The sequence below is a fragment of the Rhinolophus sinicus genome, chromosome 16 (genome assembly GCF_057876585.1).
Source record: "Rhinolophus sinicus isolate RSI-liver-muscle chromosome 16, RSI-T2T, whole genome shotgun sequence".
In the NCBI taxonomy this organism is placed as follows: Eukaryota; Metazoa; Chordata; class Mammalia; order Chiroptera; family Rhinolophidae; genus Rhinolophus; species Rhinolophus sinicus.
Genome location: NC_142516.1, coordinates 34119744 through 34145575, shown reverse-complemented (window position 1 = coordinate 34145575; position 25832 = coordinate 34119744). Strand labels below are relative to the sequence as shown.

At 44.4% G+C, this 25832-nt stretch overlaps 1 protein-coding gene across 4 annotated transcripts in view; it reads left to right on the top strand.

Annotated features, from left to right (window-relative positions):
- Positions 1 to 329: 329 nt before the first annotated feature.
- The window catches only part of DAPK1 (death associated protein kinase 1), a 168171-nt gene continuing 142668 nt past the window's right edge, over positions 330 to 25832 (top strand). Inside the window, exons 1-2 of one of the 4 annotated variants that reach the window (XM_019734045.3) lie at positions 330 to 400; positions 1714 to 1882. In XM_019734045.3, coding sequence (XP_019589604.3) covers positions 1821 to 1882 — 62 coding nt within the window. In that variant the 5' untranslated portion in view covers positions 330 to 400; positions 1714 to 1820. Of the gene's footprint in view, positions 401 to 440; positions 855 to 1461; positions 1486 to 1713; positions 1883 to 25832 lie in introns of those variants that run through there. The other 3 variants (XM_019734028.3, XM_019734018.3, XM_019734036.3) reach the window with 3 other exon arrangements.

Genomic DNA, 25832 nt, shown 5'->3' with positions numbered 1-25832 from the left:
CTTGGTTTCTGTTGTTTCATTGGGTCTCTGAGACCTCAACCCTTTCTTCTCTGATTGCGTACCTTCTTAAAGTTCAGATACCAACTCAAAACACCTACCCTGGAAAGGAACTCCATCTAATGCGGCCCACAACCTCCGTCATTCTCTATGTCATTATCCTGTTTTATTGTCTCAATAGCACTAATATCTTCTAAAATAATTTTATTTGTTTACATCTTATCCATCAGAATGTAAGTTTCACGGGGTCAGGGATTTTTTTAAATCTATTTTGGTCTCGGTGATTTTCCGGTGCAGAGCACAGTCCCGGGCACACAGCCGGCGCTCAAATACTTTTGCAGGACTAGGGAATCGCGTTTCTCTGGAACCCAGCCGAAGAGGGCAGCGTAGAGTCGTGTCACAGGTGGGGCGCCCACGTTGCGCTAGGCTGCGCTCGGTCTCCTAGCTGCGTGGGTGTGGGGTGAGTGGGTGTGTGCGGGATGTGTGCGGTAGAGCGCGCAAGCGAGCGCGGAGCGCTGAGCAGGGAGGAGCAGCGAGCACCGCTCACAACCCGCAGCGACTGCCCGGCTGGGCAGCTCTGAGGTGGGTGGGCCGTGCCGCCTGCCTGCCCGCGGGGTCCCCATTGGTCGCCAGCAGGCCTCCCTCTGCCCGGAAGCCAGCGAGGAGCTAAGGGGCTGCTCCGAAGCCGGAGCGGGAGAGCCCGGCTGAGCTGACGCCGGGGCGGACGCGCGGGATCCGCGCCCCTGACTCGCTCCCTTCCGCGCTCGCTCCGCCGCCCGGCTGGTCTCCGGCGCTGGCGCCTGCGGTCGGCCTTCGACAGCGCTCCGGAGGGACCCGGGCAGCTCCTGGGCGCCCGGGTGAGTGGCCGCGCGCGGCTCCCCGGCTCTTCCCGGGCCCCGCCGCCTGCTTTTGCTTTCCCGATCGCGGCTCGGCTGGATTTGCGCCGGCAGCGCCTCGGGCCACCGGGAAGGCCAAAGCCGGGAAACTTGGCTGCGGGAAGAAGTGGGATTGCAGCTCGGATGCGCCCCCAGCCCCGCGGGCCGGGTGGGAACAGGTGGTGCGGGCCGGGCCGGGCGCTTTGTGTCAGGACTCGGAAACCAGCGGCAGGCGGCCGCGCCTCCCTCGGCCGCTCCCTTCCCTCTCCTGCTCTCCCGAGCGGCTGCAAGCCGGGTCGGCCGGGTAACGGAGCGGGAATCGCCAGGAATGTGCCTCTGGGGACTGTCTGGCTCGAGGGAGGAGAGAGGGTGTCCGCGAAGGTGCGGGAGCCGAAAGGTGGCGCGGGGGTGCACCGCCGCTTCGGGCTGGAGAGGGATGCTTCCAGCGAGGCGCGTTCCTCCCGGGCAAACGCTTCATTCTTGCGCGGCGCCCCTGGAGGTGGGGAACTGGGTGGGAGTGTGTGCAGAAAAAGGGGGGCGGGGAGGCCAGTCACTTCCGGAGCCGGTTCTGATCGGTGCAGAGAGCGGTGCTTTGGCAGACGCGGATCTTGGGGTGTGGTTGTGCCCGGCCCCACATGCGCGCCGTCGTTGCGGGGCTGGGGTTGTCCCTGGCCCGGGTTTAACAAAGGGTGCTCCTCTCCACCCGGCGGGAGGGGCAGCTCCGAAGAAGTGGTCTTAAGCGACCGGGTCTTAGTCCTGGGGAGGTCCATTTCCTTTTTGGATTGTCATTTTTTTGGTATTATTGTCATTGTTTTTTTAATTTTTTTTTTTTTTTTTTAAGACTGGAGACTGATGCATGAGGGGCCCACGGAGGCGCAGGAGCGGTGGTGATGGTTTGGGAAGCGGAGCTGAAGTGCGCTGGGCTTTGGTGAGGCGTGACAGTTTATCATGACCGTGTTCAGGCAGGAAAACGTGGATGATTACTACGACACCGGCGAGGAACTTGGAAGGTACAGGAGGCGCACACTATTGGGTTGTGGGAATGCATAATATTGGGGGAAGTGGGCAGTGAACAAATGCAGCTTGAATCAGGCGTCTCCCTCTTCCAGGAGATGTGCAAATTACAGAGAAGAGTTACTAACCCAGCGAAGGCTAAAGACCAGAAATAAACCACCTACTCCAAGGGGTTGGGGGTGGAGAGACAATTTCAGGGTTAGATTATGATGCAAAGTGTATTGATCAAAACCCCTGGACAAGAACAGATTGAACTGACTGCGGTAACTCTTGTCAGCTTTTGCCCTTCCGACGACACAATGAGCAAACGCTAAGATATAATTAGAGTTAGCTCTGATGTGTGATTTAAACAGAACACACACTAATGAATAGCCTTTTAAAATCTTCCTACTTTCCCTCTTTCTGAATTTTCAGAGTAACATGCACAAATATTGGTAGGTCCTACGGTACATGGATACTTGCCAGACGTTGATGTTGGGCTTGGATTTTGAAACTTAACTGGAACCAGGAATTTAATTACCGGGTTGGTGTTAGTGGTGGCTTTGGTTTTATTCCCAATGTTAAATTTTTAACAAATCTATGAGCGTCTAATGGGCTATTTGCATTCAGAGCCTGTTCCATTGCTGGAAGAGCTGTGATTCTGAGTGTAAAGTCTTCCAGGTACTAGGTGAACTAAGAATGATTTATTTGGGGGGCATCTACTAAGGGCTAGTTTGGTTTCTTCTGGACTGGGTATTTGACAGGGTATGTTGAGCTCTGGTCTAACTAGCAGAAAACCCAGTTTTCACATCTAGATTTAAATTCAACATACGGAATTTTACTGCAGTGAGTAAAGTAGGCAAAGGGATCTTTAAACAAACAAAAAAAGTATGTATTGACTTACACGTGTATCAAAATATGTATTTTTCCATATACACCTGATGTCCTGATACAAAGCTTCTTTTACTTCATGAAAAGGAAATTCACAAAGACCCACACCCTAGATTACCTAATGAAAATTATGAAAGTTGAGCTTAGCTAAAATTTTTTATAAATTCAAGTAATAGTGTAGAATGCAAGCAGTTTTTAAAAAGTTACTCTAAGAGCATATTTCTGTATGTGTTTAGTATTGACTGACAATCGCTCTGGCTTAGGAATTGCTTACTATATATTGGAGATTTACCAAATAAGAAAGAGAGTTCTCAAAAATCCTATTTTATAGATATGTTTAAGATTAAGATTTAAGAGTATGCAGTTGAAATATTTGGTTTAACTAGAATTAAATCACTTTATCCCTGTGGTATTCAGCAAGATGAGTGGTATATGAAGTTTTCCTTTGGAAATAGAGGCGGAAAGGTGAAAAAATGTATTTTAATTCTGTTTGTGTAGTATGGCCTGATTATATAAATTCTCTTGTAAAGAGAGATGATTAAAATTGGGTGAGGTGATTGCTTTATAGATTAAGTATATTGACTTTATTTTCATTAAGATCTTTTGGTAGAGTTATGTTATGAGAAAGAAAAAACATACGGCCGCCCTGTAGCTGGTGCAGGGAATGGGGAGTTTGTGATCCTTATTTTGTGAGGAGGCTACCTCTACCTTTGCACTAGGGGGTGGTTTACAGATTTGTCCCAGCATTTCGCTTTGCTTTTGACTCTGTCTACATTTCTGTATATAACTTTCTCCCCACTGTGCAAGACTAATTGACAAATTGTTTCTTGAATAATTTATGTGACCTATGAATTTGAAAGAAGTGCTCTGAAAAACTGATAGTTGGCAATTTTTTAAATAAAAGTATACATGCGCATCTAGCTGCTATATCTTTCGGTTTTGCCTAAAAATGGCTTAAACAGTTGTTTTTTTTTTTTTTAAGTGTTTTTCAAGCCCTGTGATTTTTATGTCTGCCTTGGAAATAGCCACTTTCTGAAAACAAGTCCTGACGTAAGATAGACAAATAGGAAAGATGCTGCTTCATGTGTCACTGGGAGAAGATTGGCAGTGGAGGCAGGAGCTTAGTGGCAGAAAATGGAAATGGGCCAATATTTGACACAAAAGCAAGGTTGTTTGTTCTAAGCAGTGCGTTATACACAAGCTAACGTCTAGGATTTAAGGCTTTATTTACATACTACATTTAGCAGTTATCTAAATAATACCTACTCACTTACCTTATAAATGTATTGAGACAAAGTCCACAGCTGGAGTAGGAAAGATAGGTTTTTAAACAAGTAGAATACAATATTATTGTTGTTGTTGTTATTGATATTTTCTAGGAAAACAGAGTATGTAGTAGGAGGATGAGTGTGTGTGTGTGTGTCTGTCTGTCTGTCTGTCTATGTATGTCAGTGTGTGTCTGTATGGATTGCCCAGGACTGCTGTGAAAGCTCTCTGTTAACTCTTAAGGAACTTTATAAAATGTTATGATTATTGCAGTAGTGGTAGAGCAGTCAGATCACTGCACAGATATCCAAAATCAGCTCTGCAACTTGTTAGCTTTATAACCCTGAACAGGTCACTTACCCTCTCTGACCCTAAGGATTTTCATCTATAAAATGAGAGGCCTGGTGCTTATTTCATGACTATTGTGAAAATCACGTAACCTAACACATGTAAAACTATTTTATCAACAGTAAAGAGTTAAACAAATTTACAGATATCATCTGCAGGACGATGCTGAGACATGTGGGTGTTCCAGGCAGGCTAATAACTTGGCCGGCAACTCCGTAGTCTTTTAAGTATCTGTTTACCAATTTTGAGAAGAGAGGCCCTGTGGGAAAAGGGTCATGGGGAGACCCCTTGCTGCCAACACTTGGCCTCTCCACTCTTACTCTGAGTAATGCCACTCAGGCCTCGAACCTGCACACCTTCCGAGTGGAAGCAAGTCCTTACAGTGAATGGACCATCATCTTTGGAAGGCTGTTTGGTGACCTTTTGCGTTGACTCAGGAGGACCTTTGGGGTCTCACCCTCTGTCCTAGGAGGTAGAATAAAGAGCTATTTCCATCACATGTAGTGGTCTCTGGGAGTTCTTATAAATGCAGATCTCTCCATCTGCTGTTATACTTGGGTCGTTTTTTTTTTAATGCCCCAGGGTGCCTTAGCATCTCTTATCAGTTGGCACTTGGGCAGCTGCAGGCTGGCTTGTCCAACCATCGGGCTCCAGTTACACCCTTGGCTGTGGTTCAGCCTAACCTGTGAGCCTTCTGGGCACCTCTCTGAACACCGCTTTCCTGAGGGCCTGGTCTTCTTCCCTTTTCTGCTGTCTGACCTTACATGATCTTGAGACCTGGCTCCCATCTCCTGAATAAATGCCTCCATGATGCTTTCTCCCTTTTAGGAGCCAAATGACTTGCTGTCTGAAGCACTCCGTTGGTCCATGACCACAGACTGCCTCGTGCCATGCTCTAGCATTTCTTTGTGTTACTATCATCCGTGTATTGCTCCTTGTAGCCAGCTTGAAAATTCCTTCAGGTGGTCTTCCCTAGGGTGTGCAGTATGCTGCATAATACCAGGCACAGTTTGATCGATGCCTGAATGACTGAGTGCAGGTTAGCAGGTGCAGTATTGAGACCAGAATGGGGAATTAAGATGCAAATGGTGATGCAGATGCTGACGCTGATAGAGAGGCCGTGTGTGGTGTGGTTTGGCCACAACACACTCATTTGGAAAGTGGGGAGACACCTATCTTTGCAGGATGTTGTGAGAATTAGAGACAGTGGATACAAACATCTGACACATAGTCACTGCCTAAGATATTATTTTAATAACCTGTTTTTCCCATCACAGCATTTACCACATTGCGTAGTCATTACTTATTTGATTATCTGCTTTCCCCCAAGTTGTCACAGGGTTGTGACCTTGGACTTGCTCATCATTTTTATCTCTAATGCCTAATTAGATGCATGACACTTACAAGGTGCTCAATAAATGCTTGCTGATTCAATGAATGGATTAATATATGTAAAGCACACACACATACACACACATGTATATTATCTTACATGTGTGTATGGCCCTCAATAAATGATGAATCTGGTGGAGATGAACTTAGGACACAAAAGCCTGCAGCTGGTAAAAATAAAAGCTACATTTGTTTTCATATTCTCTGTGGCGGAACAGTAATGTAGCCACAGTAGCCAAAATCTCCAAGCACAAGATCAGTTTAAACAAAATAAGGTGGAGCATTAAGTATTTCACATCGGTTTAGATCAGGGGTATCCAAACTGTGGCTCGTGGGCCAACTGCGGCCCGCGATCCATTGTTAATTGGCCTGCAGCAAATTCCAAAAATATATTTAGTTTACTTAAATAAACCAGGTGAGGCAATACATACTTCACCTCGAGTGAGTGGCCCGACTGTTTGTGTATTTTACCGCATATGGCCCTTGGTGAAAACCGTTGAAAAAAGTTTGGACACCCCTGGTTTAGATGGTTGCTGGAAGCTAATAATTCAAATTGAAAGCATTCTCCTATTGGCTTGAAATCCATAGGCATTGTAATTGAAGTAAGGAATGGTAAGAACCCCACACAGTCCAGTACGCCTTTCAATTGGTTTACTGTGGATTGCAAGATTGAATCCGAAGAATTCAAGGTGTTAGTGCAGATGGAAGGAGGAGAGATTCCTGGTGTGGGAACCACAGGCCCATGAGGTTGACTAGTGATAACACCCTGTCGGGCTGTGCTGAATGTCATTTTTCTCTTTGCCTTTCTGCTCCCGCAGGCCCTCAGATGTTTCCTCTGATTAGAAAGGCTGCAAAGTTTTAGAGAGATAAAGTTCAAATATATGTGTTAGAGGTAACAGTCAGTGATTTTTAAATTCTCTTCATACTAATGGTCTTTAAGGACGTGAAAAGAGGACATGATGATGGTAGTGAGTGGCAGTTTGGCTGAATGCTTACTTGCCAGCACTGGGAATGCGACCCTGGACCCCCCTGGACAGGCATAAGTTAGGTTCCATGGGGCCAGGAACCTAGAGGATCAAGGTTCTTACTGATGGAGCACTGAGGCTGACTTCTTGGTCCCCTATGCCCTTTTATCCTAAGTGTGTGTCTTTTTTTTTTTTTAATATTTTTTAATTTTTCAATCACAGTTGACATACAAGTATTATATTAGTTCCAGGTGTACAACACAGTGATTAGACATTTATATAATTTATGAAGTGATCACCCCAATAAATCCAGTACCCACCTGACACCACGAAGCTTTTGTCTTACCCAGCCACTTAGGAACCTAAAGACCCCATAACGTTGTCACACCTCTGCTACGCTGTGAAAAATAAGCTTTACGGAGATGGATGCTCAGTAATTCATACAGGGGTTATATCTGGAGAGGAGACATTGTCAGACATGTCCTCTTGTCTCCCAGCAACACTGTAAGCCCTGAAGGCAGAGACCGTTTCCTCCCTGGTACAGGGTGAGGAGACGGAGGCCGCCTGGGGGGACGGGGGTGAGGCACAAACTTACGTGCTGCTGGATTCCTTTGGATATGGTGTGGTGGCGGGGAAAGGCCTAAGACATGTGAGTGACAAGAATTGTCTGACCTGGCTTCCTGCTGGGAAATGTATGATAAACGTTCACCCTTAATTCTAGCCAACTGCTAGGTGTACCTCACCTAACTGGGCACTTTCATCTCCCCAGTTAACCTGTGGGCCTGCAATCGTCACTCTCAAAGAGAAAATACTCCGGGAAGTCACTCTCTCTTAGTAGAAACTTATTTTTGATCTGGAGACAAAGAAAACCACCTACTGGTGGGAGGGGAAGGGCTTCTGTGGGTGAAGGGCCACTCAGAAACCCTGAGGCATCTAGACCTACAAGAAGCCAGTGATCAGTGTCCTCCCTTCTTGTTTCATCCAGTCAGTGCTTAGACAAGTCAAGTGACTTTCTCAAGGCAGCTGGTTAGTAGGTAGCAAGAGGTGAACCCAGAACCCCAGGCAGGCTGTTCTCTGTACTACTTACATGATTTGGCAATTTTCCTTTTTTGGAAGCCAAATAAAATTGATATGTAAAAGAGGTGGTTTGAGCAGCCATCTAATACCAATCCATTTTAACATCTGTTTTGGAGAAGATGGTTAGGAATAACTGGTAACCATTTCATAGAAGGTTTTCATTTTTACCCCAGCCAGAGGCTGATCCCTTGACCTCAGAACTTGCATGGGCACTTTACTACACACATGACCTTCTTTCCTTTTCCAAATGGCTTGTGCCCCAGTTATGAATGGTCATAGTGTGTGGCATGGTCTTACCCAAGTCCCAGAGTTAATAGTTTAGCTTTTTAGACAGTTCACAGAACACTTTCATTATTATTTAACCTTTGAGTAATGTAATGTGTAGAGTCTTGGCTCTGCTTGATAGGCTACCCCAAAATGACAAACAGTGTCTCATTTCATTAAGTGGCACTAGTCTGTCTGGTTTAGGGTAGGTGTGTGATTATTTGACTCTATGTGAAAGGTAATACTTAATTGTTTTGCTTTGGTTTGTTGTGGTAAATTATGAAAATAGAATGCATTGTCTCTCAACCTTGAAGGAGATTATATGAAAGTATAATTATAATAAATCCAATTTATCAACTTTGTCAACATTCTAAATGAATTCCTTTAAGTGCAGTTAGGAGAGAGTAGAAGAAAAAAAGATTGGCATTCGGGTTTTCTACATCATCTAACTAAAATGGGTTTAAAATAGATTTATCTACCTAGTAAATCTTTCTTAGTCAAAACAAAAAGTGTGGTTATACCCCAATTCTAGATTTAATGTGCGAGGATGATTTTTACCATGAAAAGGTCTAAAACCTAAAAGAGTTTGTGTCTTATTTCGATTCCTGTCCAAAACAAAACACAACACAACAAAACAAGTCATGTGCTAGTAACTAATCTCTGGTGATAGCTGACAAGTGTGATCCTCAGTGACTCTTGTTTATCACTTCTTTTTCAGGTGACATTGAGAACTAGTGTGGCTTACAGATCATACTGTGGTCATTTAAGTATAATGTTGCTTATCTCTGAGAAATGACCATGGGGTTTTCCTCTTATTGTCCTACTGAAATGTTGACATTTCAATTGTGAACTTGAGAAATTTTATTCAATAACCTAATGTATGTTCAGAGATATCTAGAGGGGAAAGGGAGGGGGAGAATGTTGTTGATTTTCCCCCCCTTTATAAACACATTCAAGTTTGGATGAAAAACATGATGTTTGAACAAAAAATGAATGCTGTAAATTGTAGATCTCTGTTGTTTGAAAAGTTTGTGTTGGTAGTACTTCTAGTCAGTCATAAGCCTGTTGGGTTTTGGCTGGGAAATTTGGCTCTAAGTGTGGACTTTTTTGGGACACGTTTTATTTTCTGTCAAAACTGTCTAATTATTCTTATTTAGATATAATATGATGAATGGGGCTAGCTTTCAAATATCTCAAGTACAGTTGCTATTGTAAGTTTTCACCTTCAAGGAATGAGCTGATTTTCATTTTTTTCCCCGTTGTTGAATAGTTCTTTCTACAGTTCATTGTCAGAAAATGGTACCTTTGAAACTTTGTAAACTTTCCCTTTTTAACCTAAAAAGAGTGTCAGGATTTTTAAGCCTTTACTTTAATCCTCCATGCTCTTGTTCCTGGCCCCCCAGTGTAGAATGTTCCAGTTGAAAAAGCAATGTAGGGAAATATTCAATGTGTTCTTTTTTTTTTGGTCCCATCATGAAAAGGGTTAGATTTTCCTCTGAACGGCCTGTCTGTGTGTTTGCCTAGCAACTCTCCATCTGTCTATGACCAGGCTGCAAATGTGGGTGGGTAGATATGACTTAGGTGATGCAAGAAAAAGTGACCCAGGAGTACACTGGGACAAAGAGGGAGTGGAGTGGCTTGGGGGAGAGGAGGTCAGTAGTTAGTACAGATTCAGTTCTAATGTTTCTGTTCTTTTTTAATAAATGCTTCTAAATCTGTGTAGAGCTCTTTTTTTCCCCCCATCTGTAGTTTATGGGTAAACAGTGGAAACGTGTATCTCTGGAAAAATGATGAAAGGCTGCAACCTTTTGAGCATAATATTTCATAGACTGGGAGTTACAAGCTGCTTTGCTTTGCAAACACAAAGCTATGGCACTCTAGGTATATGGATACTGTAGAGAATAGACTTTTAACAGCTAACTGCTAAAGTTTAAGATGCTGAATTGCTCATGATACACAGAGGACCTGTCCTGAGAAGTTTGGTGAGCCAAAAAGTGCTGAGAGGTTATTTGCTATCTCACAAATACTATTTTATTGGTATATAAATCAGCATAATTGAAAGCAGAGCCTGCCAGGGCTTTCCACTATACACCTGGGACGTGAATATAGAAGTTTGTCTTTCCAAATGTTGTCTTTGCCACACGGGATATTTAGAATCAGCGTGTGCATTGCTGTTAGTGAAGCCAGAAACTTCTACCAAGTGTGTCCTCAGCAGCTCCTCTGGCTTCACATAATCACTGGTTTGCTCCCTTCTCCACCACCACAGCATTTGGAGTTAACCTGTTTTCTGGCTGGTTACTCTCCTCTGCAGACCGGAAGTGCGGTGGCACCAGCGTGTTCAGAGCCAGGCCTGGTTGACCTAAGGCACTGCTGCTCATTTTCCCTCCCTGATGTCACGTTTTGCACATTGTGCAATCGGAATGAAGTGGAATCCTCACCTGTCATCCTGTTTGGTGATGAACCTGTAAAACGACTGCTTGGGGCTCTGTTCTTGGCATTTCTTTGCAGTGTCATTCAAACAAGCTCAGGATAGATGGGAGATATTTACAGGTTTTCCATTTAGAATTGATGAGGGTTTGCTCTAAGCACCATCATATGTTCCCCCTTACATAGCGCTTCAGGCAGCTGATTCCATTGTTTGGGAGAGGAAGTGAATTAGTACAAATGGAATCATTTCCAGGATGAAGTGTTATCAGTCTGTTTTCCTCCCCACCCTGCCTTTGGCACAGAGAGATAGGAATGCTGGAAAATATAGCCATGGACAGACAAGGTAAGCCTAGTGGCGGTGTGAAAAATCCTTCGGTTTTGCTAAATGTGATTCGGGCACAGAATGAATATATCCTGTTTTATGAATATTACTAATTAATGTGGACCATGATTTGTAGGCCTCGTCTTCAGAAGCAACATTTTCTTTAATGCAGATCATGTTTTAAAACTACATTAGAGAGAAGTCATAACCTGGAAAAATAAGAAGCAAATGCCGAATGACCTGGCCAGTTTCAGCCTGCCTTCCCCCAGCATGCCCATCAGGAAGGCTCTTTCTTCATTATTGCATCTCGTAAAAATGTGGACTAAGTCACTGGCCACTTTATTCTGTTACACTTGGTTTAGTCACGTGATTCTTGGCTCTCCCTGTGGATTGCAAGTATTCTGTGAGTAGAGAACATGGCTTTTTGTGTCTTCTGTTGGGTGGGAGTAAGCTAAGAATACAGTAGACCTTGTTTATTTGCCTTATGAAGATACATATTCAGAAATTAGAATATGGTTTACAGCTTTAAACCCAAATCCCTGACTCCACAATGTGCTTACCATTACCTTGGGAAAGTCACTTGATTTCTGTGAAACTCGATTTTCTCATCTTTTAAATGGGGATAATGATCATACTTACCCTATAAGATTGTCGTGAGGTGTATGTAATGTGTGTAAAGTGCATGGCCTAGTACCAGGCACACAGTAGGTGCTCAAGGAGTGGTGGCTCTTTAAGAAGACAGAGAAAACGAGAGAGTGCAAGAGGGAGAGAGACTGTATAACATGCTTCTGAATCAATGTGATGGAGTCCTCCCTCTTCTCTGTTCATTCGTCATTTCCCTGCCTAGGTTCTGGCCTGGACACCCCGGGACGAGGTGGGGGTGAGGGCTCGCTTATCCCCAGTTCCATCCTTCCTCTTTCTCCCCATTTCTCTTCTCCCTTTCTTCCCCTCTTGTGTGCAGCCTGCAGTGTGGGCTCATTCTGCTAAGTCTGCTTTGTTTATGCAATCGTTCCTTGAAGGCGTGCCTGAACCATTCTGGTGGGCTTGGGCTCAGGTCTCGGACCCAGGTCTCAGTTTATGTGCTGGTCTTTCTCCTCAGGCACCTGACAGTGTGGCAGATCATTCTTAAGAGTTCCTGAGAAACAAATTAGCTTGGAATTTAACTGTGCATTCAAAGGCTGCTGGAGACAGGGCTGAAAGAGATGCCATTTTCACAGCCCACCTGGTCGCCACGGGAAGAGGGCCGGAGAAGCTTATGTTAAAGAGGCCCTATTGAGATGGAAAGAGATGCTTTCAGGGAAGCCAGGGCAAGTAAAAATGGCTTGACAGCCAGCCAGGAGTTTGCTGTTCAGTGAGAGAGCTGCTCTGAAATGTTCAGAAGGACGGTCTTCCTGGCACTGTTAGGAGCCTGAGACGTCAGCCCGTAAATTCATGTTTTAATAGGGTGTACTTTAAATTTAATTTCCTGAAAAGTTGCTTTCATTTTTTCCAGCTGCTTTTTAAGTTAAAAACCATCTTAAGCAGCCAAATAAGACCCTAGGAATTTGATCAGAGACACAAATCACTAATTTTTGTAACGGATCTTTATGGAGAAAGGAGCTGAAATGAGTGTATGGGCCCCTGAGCTCCTGACCGAGATGAGCTTGCTACAGAATGCAAGACATACGGCCGATCTGAGCCTCCATTCATGGCTGACACATAACTATTTAAGATGTGAAAATGAGTGTTTGGCCAAGCCAAAATTGCCCGTGCCAAGAAAAGCCTATTAGGTTGGTGGCTGAAAGGCTGAATTGTTAGGATTTACTTAATGGCAAAGCTCTGCCAGCTGTTGTAAGTGCCCACTTATACGTTTGAGTGCCCGTCCTTGTTCCCGGGACTGGGGTCTCGTTTGTTCAAGAAACGTGGCTGCCACATGAGACACCCCTTTAAAAGGATGCATCCTTCTTCGGGCCCATTGAGTGGATATCTTTAGTTGATACAAGTAACATTAGACGCTCACAGATTTGAAAAGGAAAACGCCTGGAAATTGGGTCTATGAGGTGAATTCAAGTGAACTATCTGGGAGTGACGATGTTAAACTATAAACAGGCAATATAAATAGACTGTTAAACAAAACTATCATGGAAACCCTAGTATTTGTCTATCATTTGTTCATTCACCCAGGATTGGTTGGACATCTGAATGATATGGTACTTTGCTGAGGTGTTGGACAGGACCCTGCATCTTAACAAGTTTCTAGTCCAGTAGGGTAGACGGACTTAACACAACCAACAATAATGGAAAGCCTAAATAAGAAGTGAGAGAAACCAAGTATGAAAAACTGTTTTTGGAGTTCAGGCAAGGAGAGTTTGTTCATTTATTCACTCATTCATTCAGATTCTTGTGGGGACATAAAGATGTAAGCAGGTGGGTGTAGGAATGGCTATGTGTGTGTGCCTCTACCCATATATTCTCTAGAAAAAACTGGAAATAAGACATGAAGAAGGAGACAAGGAAACTAAGACTTACTGGGAACCCATTCTAGACCAAGGGCTGGCGGTAGGACTTGTCATCCACTTTTTACAGATGAGATAACTGAGGTGCGGAAAGACATCAGCCTTAGATAATGTGTTTAAAATGGTGGCGGCAACCGTTGGACACCCAAAATGCTAAGACCTGTCTGGAAATTGGGCGATAGGTGGTGCAGTTAACTTTGTGTCCTGTTCCTCTGTCATTGTCTTGGGAAGGGAAATTTAAAGAACTTTAAAACGTTTAGCACAGTGCCTGGCTCATACAATGTGTTCAATACATGTTTCCTTCCTTCTTTCCTCTAAACCAGGGGCTCCCAGCCTCAGCACTGGTGACAATTTGGTCAGGATAACTTTGTGGTGGGGGTCCTGTGCATTGGAGGATGTTTGCGGGATCCCTGGCTTCTGCGCATTGAATTTCAGTGATACCCTCTCCCAGTTGTGACAACCAAAATGTTTCCAGACATTGCTAAACGTCTGTTGAGTGGCACCTCTGACCCAGTGAGAACCCCTGGGCTAGTGGTTCAAGACAGGGAAGTGTTGACTAATGGGCCTGGAGTTGGAGCTGGTAGTAGGCAAGGAGGATACTGCACCCAGTGAGAAAGAAAAGGCCCCCAAAAGAGGTATTGACCTTGGGTGTCTAGAGCTAGGGAAGGAAGAGAGCTGGTGTGAGCAAAAAGACTGGGGCACTTGCTACTTTAGTCTGGTTTTTATGTGTAGTCCCAAGAGGGGACGGGTCTATTGTGTCCCAGGGGCCCAGGGTGGGACTGACCAGGACTAAGACCTAGAGCGGCTACTGGTCAGACTTCCGGACCCATGGCTAACGTTGCAGTTTCCGCCGAGCCCTGCCCTGCTGAGCAGAACATGCTGCTGTGATCATGGCTCAGAGCCGGTTCCTGTCACTGCCTGACCTCGGTCCACCCCGTTCTTTCCCAGGGCTGGCACTTCGCTGCCATCTTGATGAATCTGATTTTAACCTGCTTTACTAACTGTGCTTTTCTTTTTCCCCCTTTTCATGCTGATTCCTAATTTTTAGTCAAAACTAGATAACTCCTTACTTTTTATTCTCTTTTCATTCTCTTAGGCCTCCAGTTTCTGCCTTTTCAGCAGGCTAGATAGTATAGCATGTTCTGTGACCATGGGGAGCCCGCATAGCTTGGTTACTGCCTCAGATAGCCCCTCCTCCTAGGCTTTATAAAGTAAAAGGTCAGGTCTGGGGACCCCTGGCAGGAGGTGTGAAGAATTCTTCCTGCTCTGTCTCCCAGCTTCTGAGGAGGGGCACTTGTGTGGAAGTCAACTGGGGGAAGCTTGTCAGTGGTGGAAGGCGTAACAGGGCAGGGGCTGATTTGGAGGGCACCTGGGGTAGGGAAATGGGTCAGTCAGGGTGCTGCCAGGAAGGCATCTGCCAGGAAAGCATCTACCCTCGATAGTCCAGGTGAAGGTTATAGGATGGCCAAATAAGCACTGCCTGGGGACCCCATACCATGACAAGGGCTGACCTGGAGCCACTGAGAAGGTCCCCCAGCTCCTGCCACTTCAGGGGAGAAACACCCACCCCTCCCTTCCTGCCCTCCGACCTCCCTCCAGTGCTTCCCATTAGCCGGCTGCAGGGGCCAGGGTGGGCAGTCTCCTGGCTGGTTAGAGAAGAGTGAAGAACAGATTGGTGGGGGGTGGCCACGGACAGACAGAGGAGATGGAGAATCAGCAGGAAAGGGATGTCCACTAGTGACAGTAGTGACATGATACTGGGCTCGCTATGCAGCTGCTCCCCTCTATTGATGTACGTGATCCGAATCTGCACTGTCAATACCTCTCTGCCCTGAATACTGGCTTTATATTCCATTTCCCCAGGAAGTCGTTCCTGACCATCCCCCCTCAACACGATGCCCTCCTCTGGCAAATTCCGGGGGCATTTCCTCGTGGCAGGTCATCCAGCAGTTAGACCCTCTACATTGCATTGCTGGTGCCTTGTGTGTGTCTCTGTGTGTCTGTGTGTGTGTGTGTGTGTGTGTGTTCCCTAGATTTAAGCTCTTTAGAGTGTCATAATTCTTTTGTTCCCAGCATCTTGAAAGGAGAAGGTATTCCAGAAATATCTGTTGTCTGATGATCAATTCCCGTAATTGGTCATAATCACAAAATTCTGAAAGGAAAGACTAGCCATTGTTCCTATGAGTTTTAAAGGTGGACAAGTAATCATTAAAAATTTCCTTAAGACGCATAGTATGTTTTCATCCTCGGACTAGCCCCAAGAGGTAACAGCTCCACAAAGGTACACTCTGTTAGCTGAAGAGTAGGATATGGATAAAATGGTTATATCCTTTCCACTGTAGCATGTTGATGGTTTCTCCAAATTCTGTTGGCATTTTGTACCACGTTACTTACTCTTGGTGTCATATGTATTTTAAAATTTTAATATGGGGGTGCGGGTGAGGTGAGTCTAGTGGGAGTAAAATGTGGTTGACCCCTTTCCAATTACCGAAGGGTACACCAGGTACTGATCTGTCCCACGTCACCGCTAGCATGGTTCTTAGAGGAAGCAGCATCCATCTGTCCCTAGCCTGTGAACACAGCCTCTCTACAGCATAGCTGTTTGCCCTGGAGTATTTGCAACTTAAAAGCGAAAACCTAAGGGAGTTGATGTTAAACTTTTTTGGAACTGGCAGTCTCCCTGCTGTCAGTCAATCCTGTCAGATTTGCTCTCTTGTTTTTATGATGCTTGCTTGAAAATTGGGGCTTCAAAAAGGAAAAAGGGAGTCTTAAGATAGAATTAACTTCTTCCCCGGTAAATTTTAATTGATTCTAGGACATGTAGAAAGGTGTATGATATGTTCTGAAAGGATAGAATCTAATTAAGGTTTTAATTTAGTTCTACGGGAAGGAAGTACTTGGAGTTGTACCCAGAGAGAACAGAGGGTTCCCATGGAATTGTGTAAACGGGTTGATGGGAAAATAGGCTTCTGCAGCTGAAGGTTTAGGAGCATTGCCAGCCTTACAACAAGGTGTCAATTGGCCTCCCTGTACTCCTGGAGCAAGTGGAGGAAGCAACTGCCAGGTGTGAGGATGTGAAAGGACCGCGGGAGACCTTACCCGAGCAGACAGGGACAGGGACAGCTGGACACAGTAGTTTTCAACACGACATTGCTTTTGTTCCTCGGATTGCACTTCTTTCTGTGGCAATAAAGAGGTGAAAGGCAAATGATAAGGGGAAAGTTGTTGGGAGCAGGTATTTCAAAACCAGCCACTGTGGGGTGGGAAGAATGAGGATATTGGTACCAACTAGAGTTCATCCTGAGGGCTTCTAGTTTCTCACTGACCCTTGAATGTAGATGGGAAGTAGTTGTGTGTTTTTTCATGCTTCTCTTACAGATTGGGAAACCAAAACTCAGAGCAGTTAAGCTTGAGGTGGCAGAGTTTAAGTCAATGTGAATTGAAAGTTGTGCATCTGTGTATATACTTAATGTGTGTGTGTGTGTGTGTGTGTGTGTGTGTGTGTGTGTGTGTAATACATTTGCCCTTTGAACAACACGGGAGTTAGGGACACTGACCTCCACACCCCCACCCCCTGTAGTAAAAAATCTACATATAACTTTTGATTCCTCAAACACCTAACTACTAAAAGCCTACTGTTGACCGGGAGCCTTACTGATAACTTGACTAGTCAGTTAACACATATTTTATATGTTATATGTATTATAAACTGTATTTTTACAATAAAGTAGGATAAGGAAATGTTATTAAGAAAATCATAAGGTCAGCTGTAATTGAAAACTAAACAAAAACAAATAAAATCACAAGGAAGAGAAAATACATTTACAGTACTGTACGTATTGAAAAAAATTCACCTATAAGTGGACTTGCACAGACAGGGTCAACTCACACACACGTGTGTATACACATACATATATTTATTATAACTTTTACTGATATAAAGGATGTATAACACAATTTACAAATAATAACAAAACGTGCATACTCTTTATTGTAAATTCCACACAGCCAGTTGTGTCTCAGAATGCTTTCATTGATTTTTTCTGTGCTGACCCTATGGTTGACGCTGTTACAACAAATGGCGTTGCATCCTGATCTGTTAATTATTTTCTCAGTAAATGTATTGCTATTAAATCTGACATGTGATCTACTGTTAGACTATTTTTCACACTTGTACAAATTATATTCATTAAACTGAACCTTCTTTCAACTTCAGCACTCTTGACTGTAGTAGTGCTATCTTTTTAGTTTTTGTACAAAACTATCTTTTTAGTGGTGCCGTTGTAGTGATTGGGACATTGTTTGATTCTACATTATTTAACAGTGACTGTGTTTGAAGAGCAGCTCCCAAAAGTCTTGCAAAAGAAACAGTGGGCTCTCGTGAGCTGGCATGAGCAGGCCTGAGCCTTTCCGCAGCTCCATTGTTAAGGTCTGAAAAGGCAAGTGTTCATCTGCCTTTCTCACTGTTGAGCCCCAGTCCCACGGATGGTGCTGATTATCTGACTAGAGACTCAGTAGTGTCAGTGGCATGGATGAGTGAGGTTTCAAAGCTGGGGTCAGGAGCCAGTGCATGAGAGCAAGGTCCTTGGTGGGCAGTGAGGAAACGGGAGAAAAGAGGCACCAGAGACCATGTCTCCCATCAGAACCAGCTGACAGAGCCCTGCTTTTTGGTGGGATGTTTGCACTCCGGCAGTGTGACACAAAGGAGAGAGGACAGCATCTGTTTTGGTGTCCCTTTCTTCCAGCTTTATTTTATCTGCCATTTTCTTCCCTACCTTCTAAGAAAGGCACAGCCTTCTTGTCTAGCGGTGTGGTGATTTCCAGCAGTCATCATACCCAGTGTGGGTGACCAGTTATAGGGAACGAGAGAGTTATATCCCTTTATGCCTTCTAAAATTAAATAGATAATACATTCATGTGACATGAGTGTATCAAAGAGGATATGCAGGGAGAGGCAGTGTCCCTTCTGTCTTCTAATCACCAGCTCCTCAGCTTCTTGGGGATCCTTTCAGATTCAATCTATGCATATTTAAGTCAATACACTTCTATTTTTAGGTTTTTACTGAAATGGTATCATGTTACACACATTGTTCTGCACTTTGTTTTTTTTCACCTCACCACACATCTTGAAAATAATTTTGTTACAAAAAAATATGCCTATGGGTTTTTCTGTTCTGTGGGTTTACCATAAATTATTGAATTCTCTCTCTATCCATTAACTTTTAGAGTTCTTTTTATATTTCTTTTATTACAAATCTGAAATGAATACCTATGTATGAAATGTTGAAATTATCTGTAGGATAAATTCCTAAAAGTGGAATTGCTGGGTCAACGGGTATAAGTGTTTGTCATTCTGGTAGGTATTGCTCAATTGCTCTTCATAAAAGTGAAGTCTGTTTATAGCCCAACTACCCACAACTTAGAGAGCTGATTTCACTATACTATCCCATAAGTATTTAGTTCTTGCCACTTTGATAAGTGTGGTTTCATTAATTTTTAAATACGAACGAGTATAAACATCTTTTCATGTGTTTAAAGACTATTTGTCTTTGTTGTAAACTTTCAGTTTATACTATTTACTCATTTTCCAATAGCTTTGTAGACCTCTATTAATTTGGAGGAGCTCTTTATATATTAAAAATAGCTTTATGTCTATGGCATGATTTGCACATCTTTTCTTGAGGTTGCCATTTGTCTTTTGACTTTGTTTCTGTTGTTCCCTCCCTACTCGCCCCCCCATGGATATGTTTTTTGATTGTGATAAAATATACATAAAATATAGTTTACCATTTTAACCATTTTTCAGTGTATAGTTCAGTGGCGTTAAGTACATTCACATTGGTTGTGCAATCATCCCACTATCTACCTCCAGAACTTTCTCATCATCTCAAATGGATCTTTTTTGTCAAATTTATCAATTTTTTTTCATCTTTTGCAGATTTTGTGTCACAGCTAGAAAATCCTTTTCCACTTTGAATTTATGAAAAACTATTCTCTATGGTTTCTTCTGGTACTTTTATGTTTAAATAGATGATCCATCTGGAATTCATTTGGGCGGAAAGTGTGAAGTATGGCTCCAAGTGTATTTTTTCCACGTACTGAGCCCTTGATTACCATTTGGTCATCAAACATGATTTGAGGACTAGCTGGATTCAACTGAGGAGGTTTCTGGCATTCTTGGTAGCTGCAGGGAAACGGCAAAGGAGCCATTTTAAGTCCATGTGAGTTTTCGGAGCTTTAGAAATTAAGCCTGACCTAGAGTGATGATATCCCATTCTAGGAAAATAAGAGCTCTGTCGTGCAGGGAGGGCTGCGGGGCATCCAGAGGGGTCTCTGCTCCTGCTCCCCACATAACGTAGCGTATGGTGAGGCCAAAAAGGAACACCCACGGAGCCATAGGTAGGGGAGTCATACCACTATATTCTCCCTGGCGGCACTATACTCTCACTGGAGGCTGGATCCACACTGTCCGCAAACCGCCATCTGCGCTTGCCAGCCCAGCCGCCATCTTCTTGCTAGCCCCCATTCTTTCTCTCTCTTCTCTCTGCTAGCGTAGCCACAGCAGTTATATTGTGGCCAATGGCTCACTGGTTACAGCTGATGGCCAACTAGCCACAGCTGATGGCCATCCAATCACATTGATGGCCATTTACTACCTGAGCCAGGCACCTGTCTATGTGAGGCCGAGAGCCTGGAAACTGCTTTCTGGGGCTCTGTCCCCACAAGCTCCCAGGCATTTATGTTTGCTATCTCAAATAAAATCACAGTCTGTCATTATCCCTGCCGACAGAATTGGAGAGGATGGGTACAGCACTTCCTGTGTCTCAGACAAGGCTGTCCTGCAGGACGGACAGTTCGTGCCCTTCCAGAGGCTCTGAAGGAAGCTAGGAACGGGGATGGGGGGGTGCGGGGTGGGGGGTGGTTCAGGACTGAAATCCAGCGGATGCTCTGGGGCCTCTGCCTAGAGGAGGGGGCACCTGTTTCTGATTCACCCAAAGGCTCCAAATAGGCAGAGGTACCCTGACACTGGGCATCAGTTTCCCAAGTCTCTGGGCTAACTAGTAAGTACCGTTGCTCCTTGAGAGGAGAGTCAAAGAGCACCCCGGGCATTCCATCACCCTCAGGGAAGCTGGGCAGGGCCAGGAGCGCCAGAGCCCCCAGGCTGGTTAGCTCAGATTGCAAGTAGCATACACATCATTTCTGTGTGTTCCATGAGGTGGGGTGGTATGGGAACAGAGCCCCAGAAAGCAGTTTCCAGGCTCTCAGCCTCACGTAGAAAGGTGCTGGCTCAGGTAGTAGATGGTGATCAGCTGTGACTAGTTGGCCATCGCTGTTACCGGTCAGCCATTGGCCACTGATATAACTGCCTCGGCTAAGCTAACAAAGGGTGGTGTAGTGGCATGGCGTGGTGGAGTGTGGATTACGGGTTGCAGAGAGGTGGATTGCAGCTAGCAAGTGAGGTTGTTTGGCAGAGACAAGTGGACGGCGGGTTGCGGATCGTGTGGCTCCTGCCTCCTGTCTCCAACCCAGCCGCCAGTGAGACTATAGTGATATGACTCCCCTGTCTATGGCTCCATGGGTGTTCCTTTTTGGCCTCACCATGTCCTGCATTCTTATGTGGGGAGCGGGACTAGAGACCCCACATGACACCCTGCATGACAGGTGGAAAAGGTTGGGAAGCACAGACTTGACACTTTGAACTTGCATCTTTCTTAGAAGCCTGAAGGTGGCCCTCCCAGAACCACCTCCTTGTAGAATCCCGTGGGACATCAATCACAGTCCATTCACATCCAAAACAGAGTGAACGGTGCATCCTGCGGTTTCCTCAGGATTCTGCTTTATCGCATGGGGAAGCTTATGGGACCTGTAGAAGCAATTGGGGTGGAAGAATGTGTTTTTCTGCCTGTGGGGGTGAGTTCCAGGACTTTTCTGCGTCTCTGTTTTTCACTGTGCGTAGCTCAAAAATGAGTTAAATTAATGAATGACATAATGTTAAATTCCAAAAATAACCTGAGGTAGTTCTTTTGTCAGAGCAGCCATGTATTGAGGACTTCTGGTCTACCTCCTCCCTGTGTTTTTATCTCTTTCCTCTGTGAGCTCTCCAAGGCCTGGCTCTGGCTTTCCACTGGTTGCTCCGTTCCTCTCATTATGTGTAGCACGTACTAGATGCTTGAATGTTTTAAGAAGCTTGATTACCTATCCCTGTGGCTCTCAATATGGGGTAAGAAGTTAGTTGTTCTTAAGGACATGACCAGTCAATTGAGCCACAGATATACAGAGAGATGTAAGTTTGTTTTTAAACATTAAAATGAAGTTTGTCTAGAAACAGTAAATATTTAAATTCTTCATTGGATTTTGCTCTTTTTCCTCATTACTAGAGTTTTCTTTGTTGGCCTTTTTTCCCAGGTATAATTTGCATACCGTAACATTATACTTTTTATTGTATAATTCTGAGTTTTAACAAATACATATTGTCATGTAATCACCACTGCAATCAAGGTGTACAGTAGTAGTTCCATAATTCCCCCAAACTCCCTTGTGCCCCGTGTAGTTAATACCCCCTCTGCCCCCAGCATTTGGCAATCACTGATCCGTCTTCTGTTCCCGTAGTCTCTCCTTTTTTGAGAATGGCATAGAAATGGAATCATAGACTAGGTACCTTTAGAAGTCTGGTAGCATCATGCACGCATTTCAGATTCATCTTTGCAGTTGCTGTATCAGTTCGTGCCTTTTTACTGCTGAGTAGTGTTCTATCACATGAAGGTGCCACGGTTTATTCACCAACTGAAGGACATTCAGGGTTTTCTAGTACGTTACTGGTATTTTGACTATTTCGATATACTAATGGGTAGGAAGCTTTCTAGAGAATCATTATGGTACTAACCAAATATGTTTAGTATCTTTTTAAAAAAAAAATTTATTGGGGAACAGGGTGTTTCTCCAGGGCCCATCAGCTCCAAGTCATTGTCCTTCAATCTAGTTGTGGAGGGCGCAGTTCCGCTCCAAGTCTAGTTGCCGTTTTCAATCTTTAGTTGCAGGGGGCGCAGCCCACCGTCCCATGTGGGAATTGAATGGGAACCTTGTTGTTGAAAGCTGGTGCTCTAACCAACTGAGCCATCCGGCCGCCCCACCTACAGCTCAGCGGCAGCTCGTTGTCTTCAATCTAGTTGTGGAGGGTATAGCTCACTGGCCCATGGGGTGGGAATCAAACCGGCAACCCTGTTGTTCAGAGCTCGCTTCAAAGCTTGTGCTCTAACCAACTGAGCCATCTGGCCACCCCTTAGTATCTTGTGTCTTTTTTAGGGCAAAGCTTTTTGGGCAGCGTTCCCCCAAGACATCCTGTATAATTGTGCACTGAATGGCCCTATAAGATGATGGTGGTAGTGGTGGTGTCACTGTGCCCAAATATGGTTGACATCTCACCACATTCAGCCATCTTGAATTATTCTCTGCTCCTCTCTTCTGAGTGACATACCTTCTTTGATGTTGAGGCTGATTAGAAATGCTATAAAAGTATTTCTCTGAACACTCAGAACCCAAACTAAACCATCTCCACATGCTGTTTTCTACTTCAAAGACAGTGGGAGGGTAGTTCAACACAATTTCTTCCCATTAGAATAGGGGGAGGCTCTTAGCAGTGGGGGCCAAGGAGGAGGGGACAGAAAGAATAAGTTAAACACACCAGTCTCAGGCAGGCTGTAAAAGTGGACACCTGCAGAGCAGAGGGCCAAAAATATTGTTAGTTGTCTATAGTTATTTAGCTGATGGAAACAATTCCATAGACATTCCATGAGAGCAAGCCTGGCATACAACTTCACACCCTAGTGAGAACTGTTGTCTGCATACTTCATTGACAGGTTGTGTCATTTGGCGCAAGCCCCTGCCTCTTTAGGTCTTGGTCTCCCAGTGATTGAAAAAAATCCAAGAGTAGCATTGAGGAAACTCAGCTTTTGACCTTGACTTGCGTGCTCTTGAGCATTGTGTGTCCATGAGCAGATCGCCTGCCCTCCAGGTCCTCCCTGCTAAGATGAAGGGCTTGGAGGGGATGGGCCTCTTGGGTCTCTGACACTGATTTTACCCTCTCAGAATGCTAACACATAATTTTGCTCTTTGCATCTGCTGGGTCTATAAGTCCAGAAATAACAACTTGGTACCACGAGAACACACTTGCTGCCACCATTGCTCACCAAGCATCGAGGGTGACTATGATCTGTCGTCGGACAAGCCTGGGCTGGCCAAGCGGCCTGCTAGCAGAGTGCAGATAGCTGGCTCCCGCTGAGGTGAGCTTCTGGGAAAAATTTCTGATGCTTCCTCAATCCAGGCCGATAAGGAAGGTGATCTGACAAAAAAATCCCCAAAGTACCTTTAAAAGTCCTTTATGTAGATGTGCGTGAGGTACTGTTTTCCATAAACAGATATGTCAAAACACAAATCTAATGTGTTTGGACCATTTCCAAACACCGAGCTTCTTTTTGAGCTGTTACTTGCTGAATTATTGGGACTTCCCTCAAATGGTCATTTCACGTCCTCATTTTCTGGTGAGTGACATTTGAAATACTTCTCCTTTGAAGCACGAATGTTAAGCCAGGAGAAAGTCTTAGTACAAGAAGGGATCCTTTGGCTAAGGGCTTATCTGTAAGTGATCATTTGCCACTGGAATGCGGAAATCAATAAATGTCCTTTGCTGCTGCCTTCTAGTGCCTGAAAGGGATAGTCAAACTGCAGAAGCAATCCCATTGCATATGTGCCTCCCATATTTCATACACCTATAGACGTAGGTAGTTTGAATTCCACACATCGCTGTATCAAGCCACATTTCTACAGAGTATGCCAGTGTCGCTAATGCCAGTGTACAGAGTAAGACTCTGAAAAATCTGTACTCTGAACACTCACTACATTAGTCAGACTTGCAAGGACTTCAGCGTGCCTTAAGTGGGTCGAGGCTTTGTGTGTTTGGAAGTTTATTGTTAGAATGCATTGGCTATTTCCTTTTGCTGGGGTGCTCTTTCCCTAGAGAGTCATGTTAACCTTCACCTCCTTCAGCATTTCCTCAAAATGTCACTTTCTCAATGAAGCTGATCTTTACTGACGTTTAGAAATTCACCTCTCACCCCACACCGTACCCCATTTTCTGCTCGACGTTTCCCCCAGCACTTAGCATTTTCTGATATACTTCTAAAATACCCTTATTATCTCATCTTTTTTAAAATGAAGGGTATTATTTATTCTGTGACTCTTTGAGATCTCTTTGAGCAGAGATCTTTGTTTTATCCCAGGCATCTAGAATAAGTAGGTGCTCAATAAAAAGTGATGGATGAATGCCTGCATGTGTGAAGGAATACATGGCATAGTTTTTTGGTTATTAGTTTGTTATCATTTCTTGACTGCAAAGCTGGAGGAAAAGCCCAGGTTACATTGGAGGAGATGGAGCTTTAACAGCACAGACTGTAACCCACATCCATTTGCCTGCAAGAATAACTGACTGCATTGCGGCTGCCTGGAGCAAAGGTGCTGCCAGCCCCAGAGGGCTCAGGCTAGTCCAGTAGAGCCCAAGAGGATAGCTCCTGGTCCCTTGTTCCTCAGTGCAGGTCAGATCTGCTCTGCTGTTCTGGGATCTGGTCTCCTGCTGTAAATCTCCTTGTCAACCCTGGCTCTTTAAATTTGGGGTTTCATGAGAATGCTTGGTGTGAGGGAGTATCTGATGCCTCTCTAACTTCTCAATTCCCCTGATTCCTCACCTGCAAAGTAAGGTCATGAGAACTGCCTTAGAGATCTGTGCACAAGAAGAATGTACATAACTTCTTATTGCAGTGCTATTGTTTTAAAGCTTACTCCCATCCCTCCTCCCTGCACAGTATTTAGAATTAAAAAGCACAGCCTACTCTGCCCCAACCTCTTTTTTCCAACAAGAATCTATACGGTTTCTCTTGTGTTCTGTTGTTATTATCCTGAAACTTAAGCCATAGCAACATGGAGTCTTCCAGAATGTGAAAAATAAGCTGAACCTTTAGACTGTCACTTTCATGCAGTTGTCAGAAGTCCGGAAGCAATTGAGAGCTCTTACAACTTTTAACATTAACCTCAGTGCCACTGCATTACCAACACTGATTGTATCATCAGTTCCTGCATTTAGTCCTTTGTAGGGTAGCTTGATTTTCAATTTCCAGGTTGATATCAAGTTTGTTTTATATGCCCAATTTATATTAAGCATGGTCAACAACCTCAGGCTCTCTGAGCGTCAAACAATATGTCTGCTTTTCTGGACCCATTTTGAAAGTGGAAGAGAAAGTTAATATGTAGCTGCATGCACCATTTAGTTTTAATAATGGATGCAAAGTTCTTTCATCCACTGTTCTTCTTCAAAAATTCCAGAATAATTTTCCTTTGAGGAATATTAATTTGGCTCTTTAAAAAGATAAACATGCTATTTAATTTTTAAACCCCACCTTTATATGGAATGCTGACATTTTGAGACAGCCTGAATGAGATTTTCCTTTATGTCGACTGGGTCTGGGTGGTA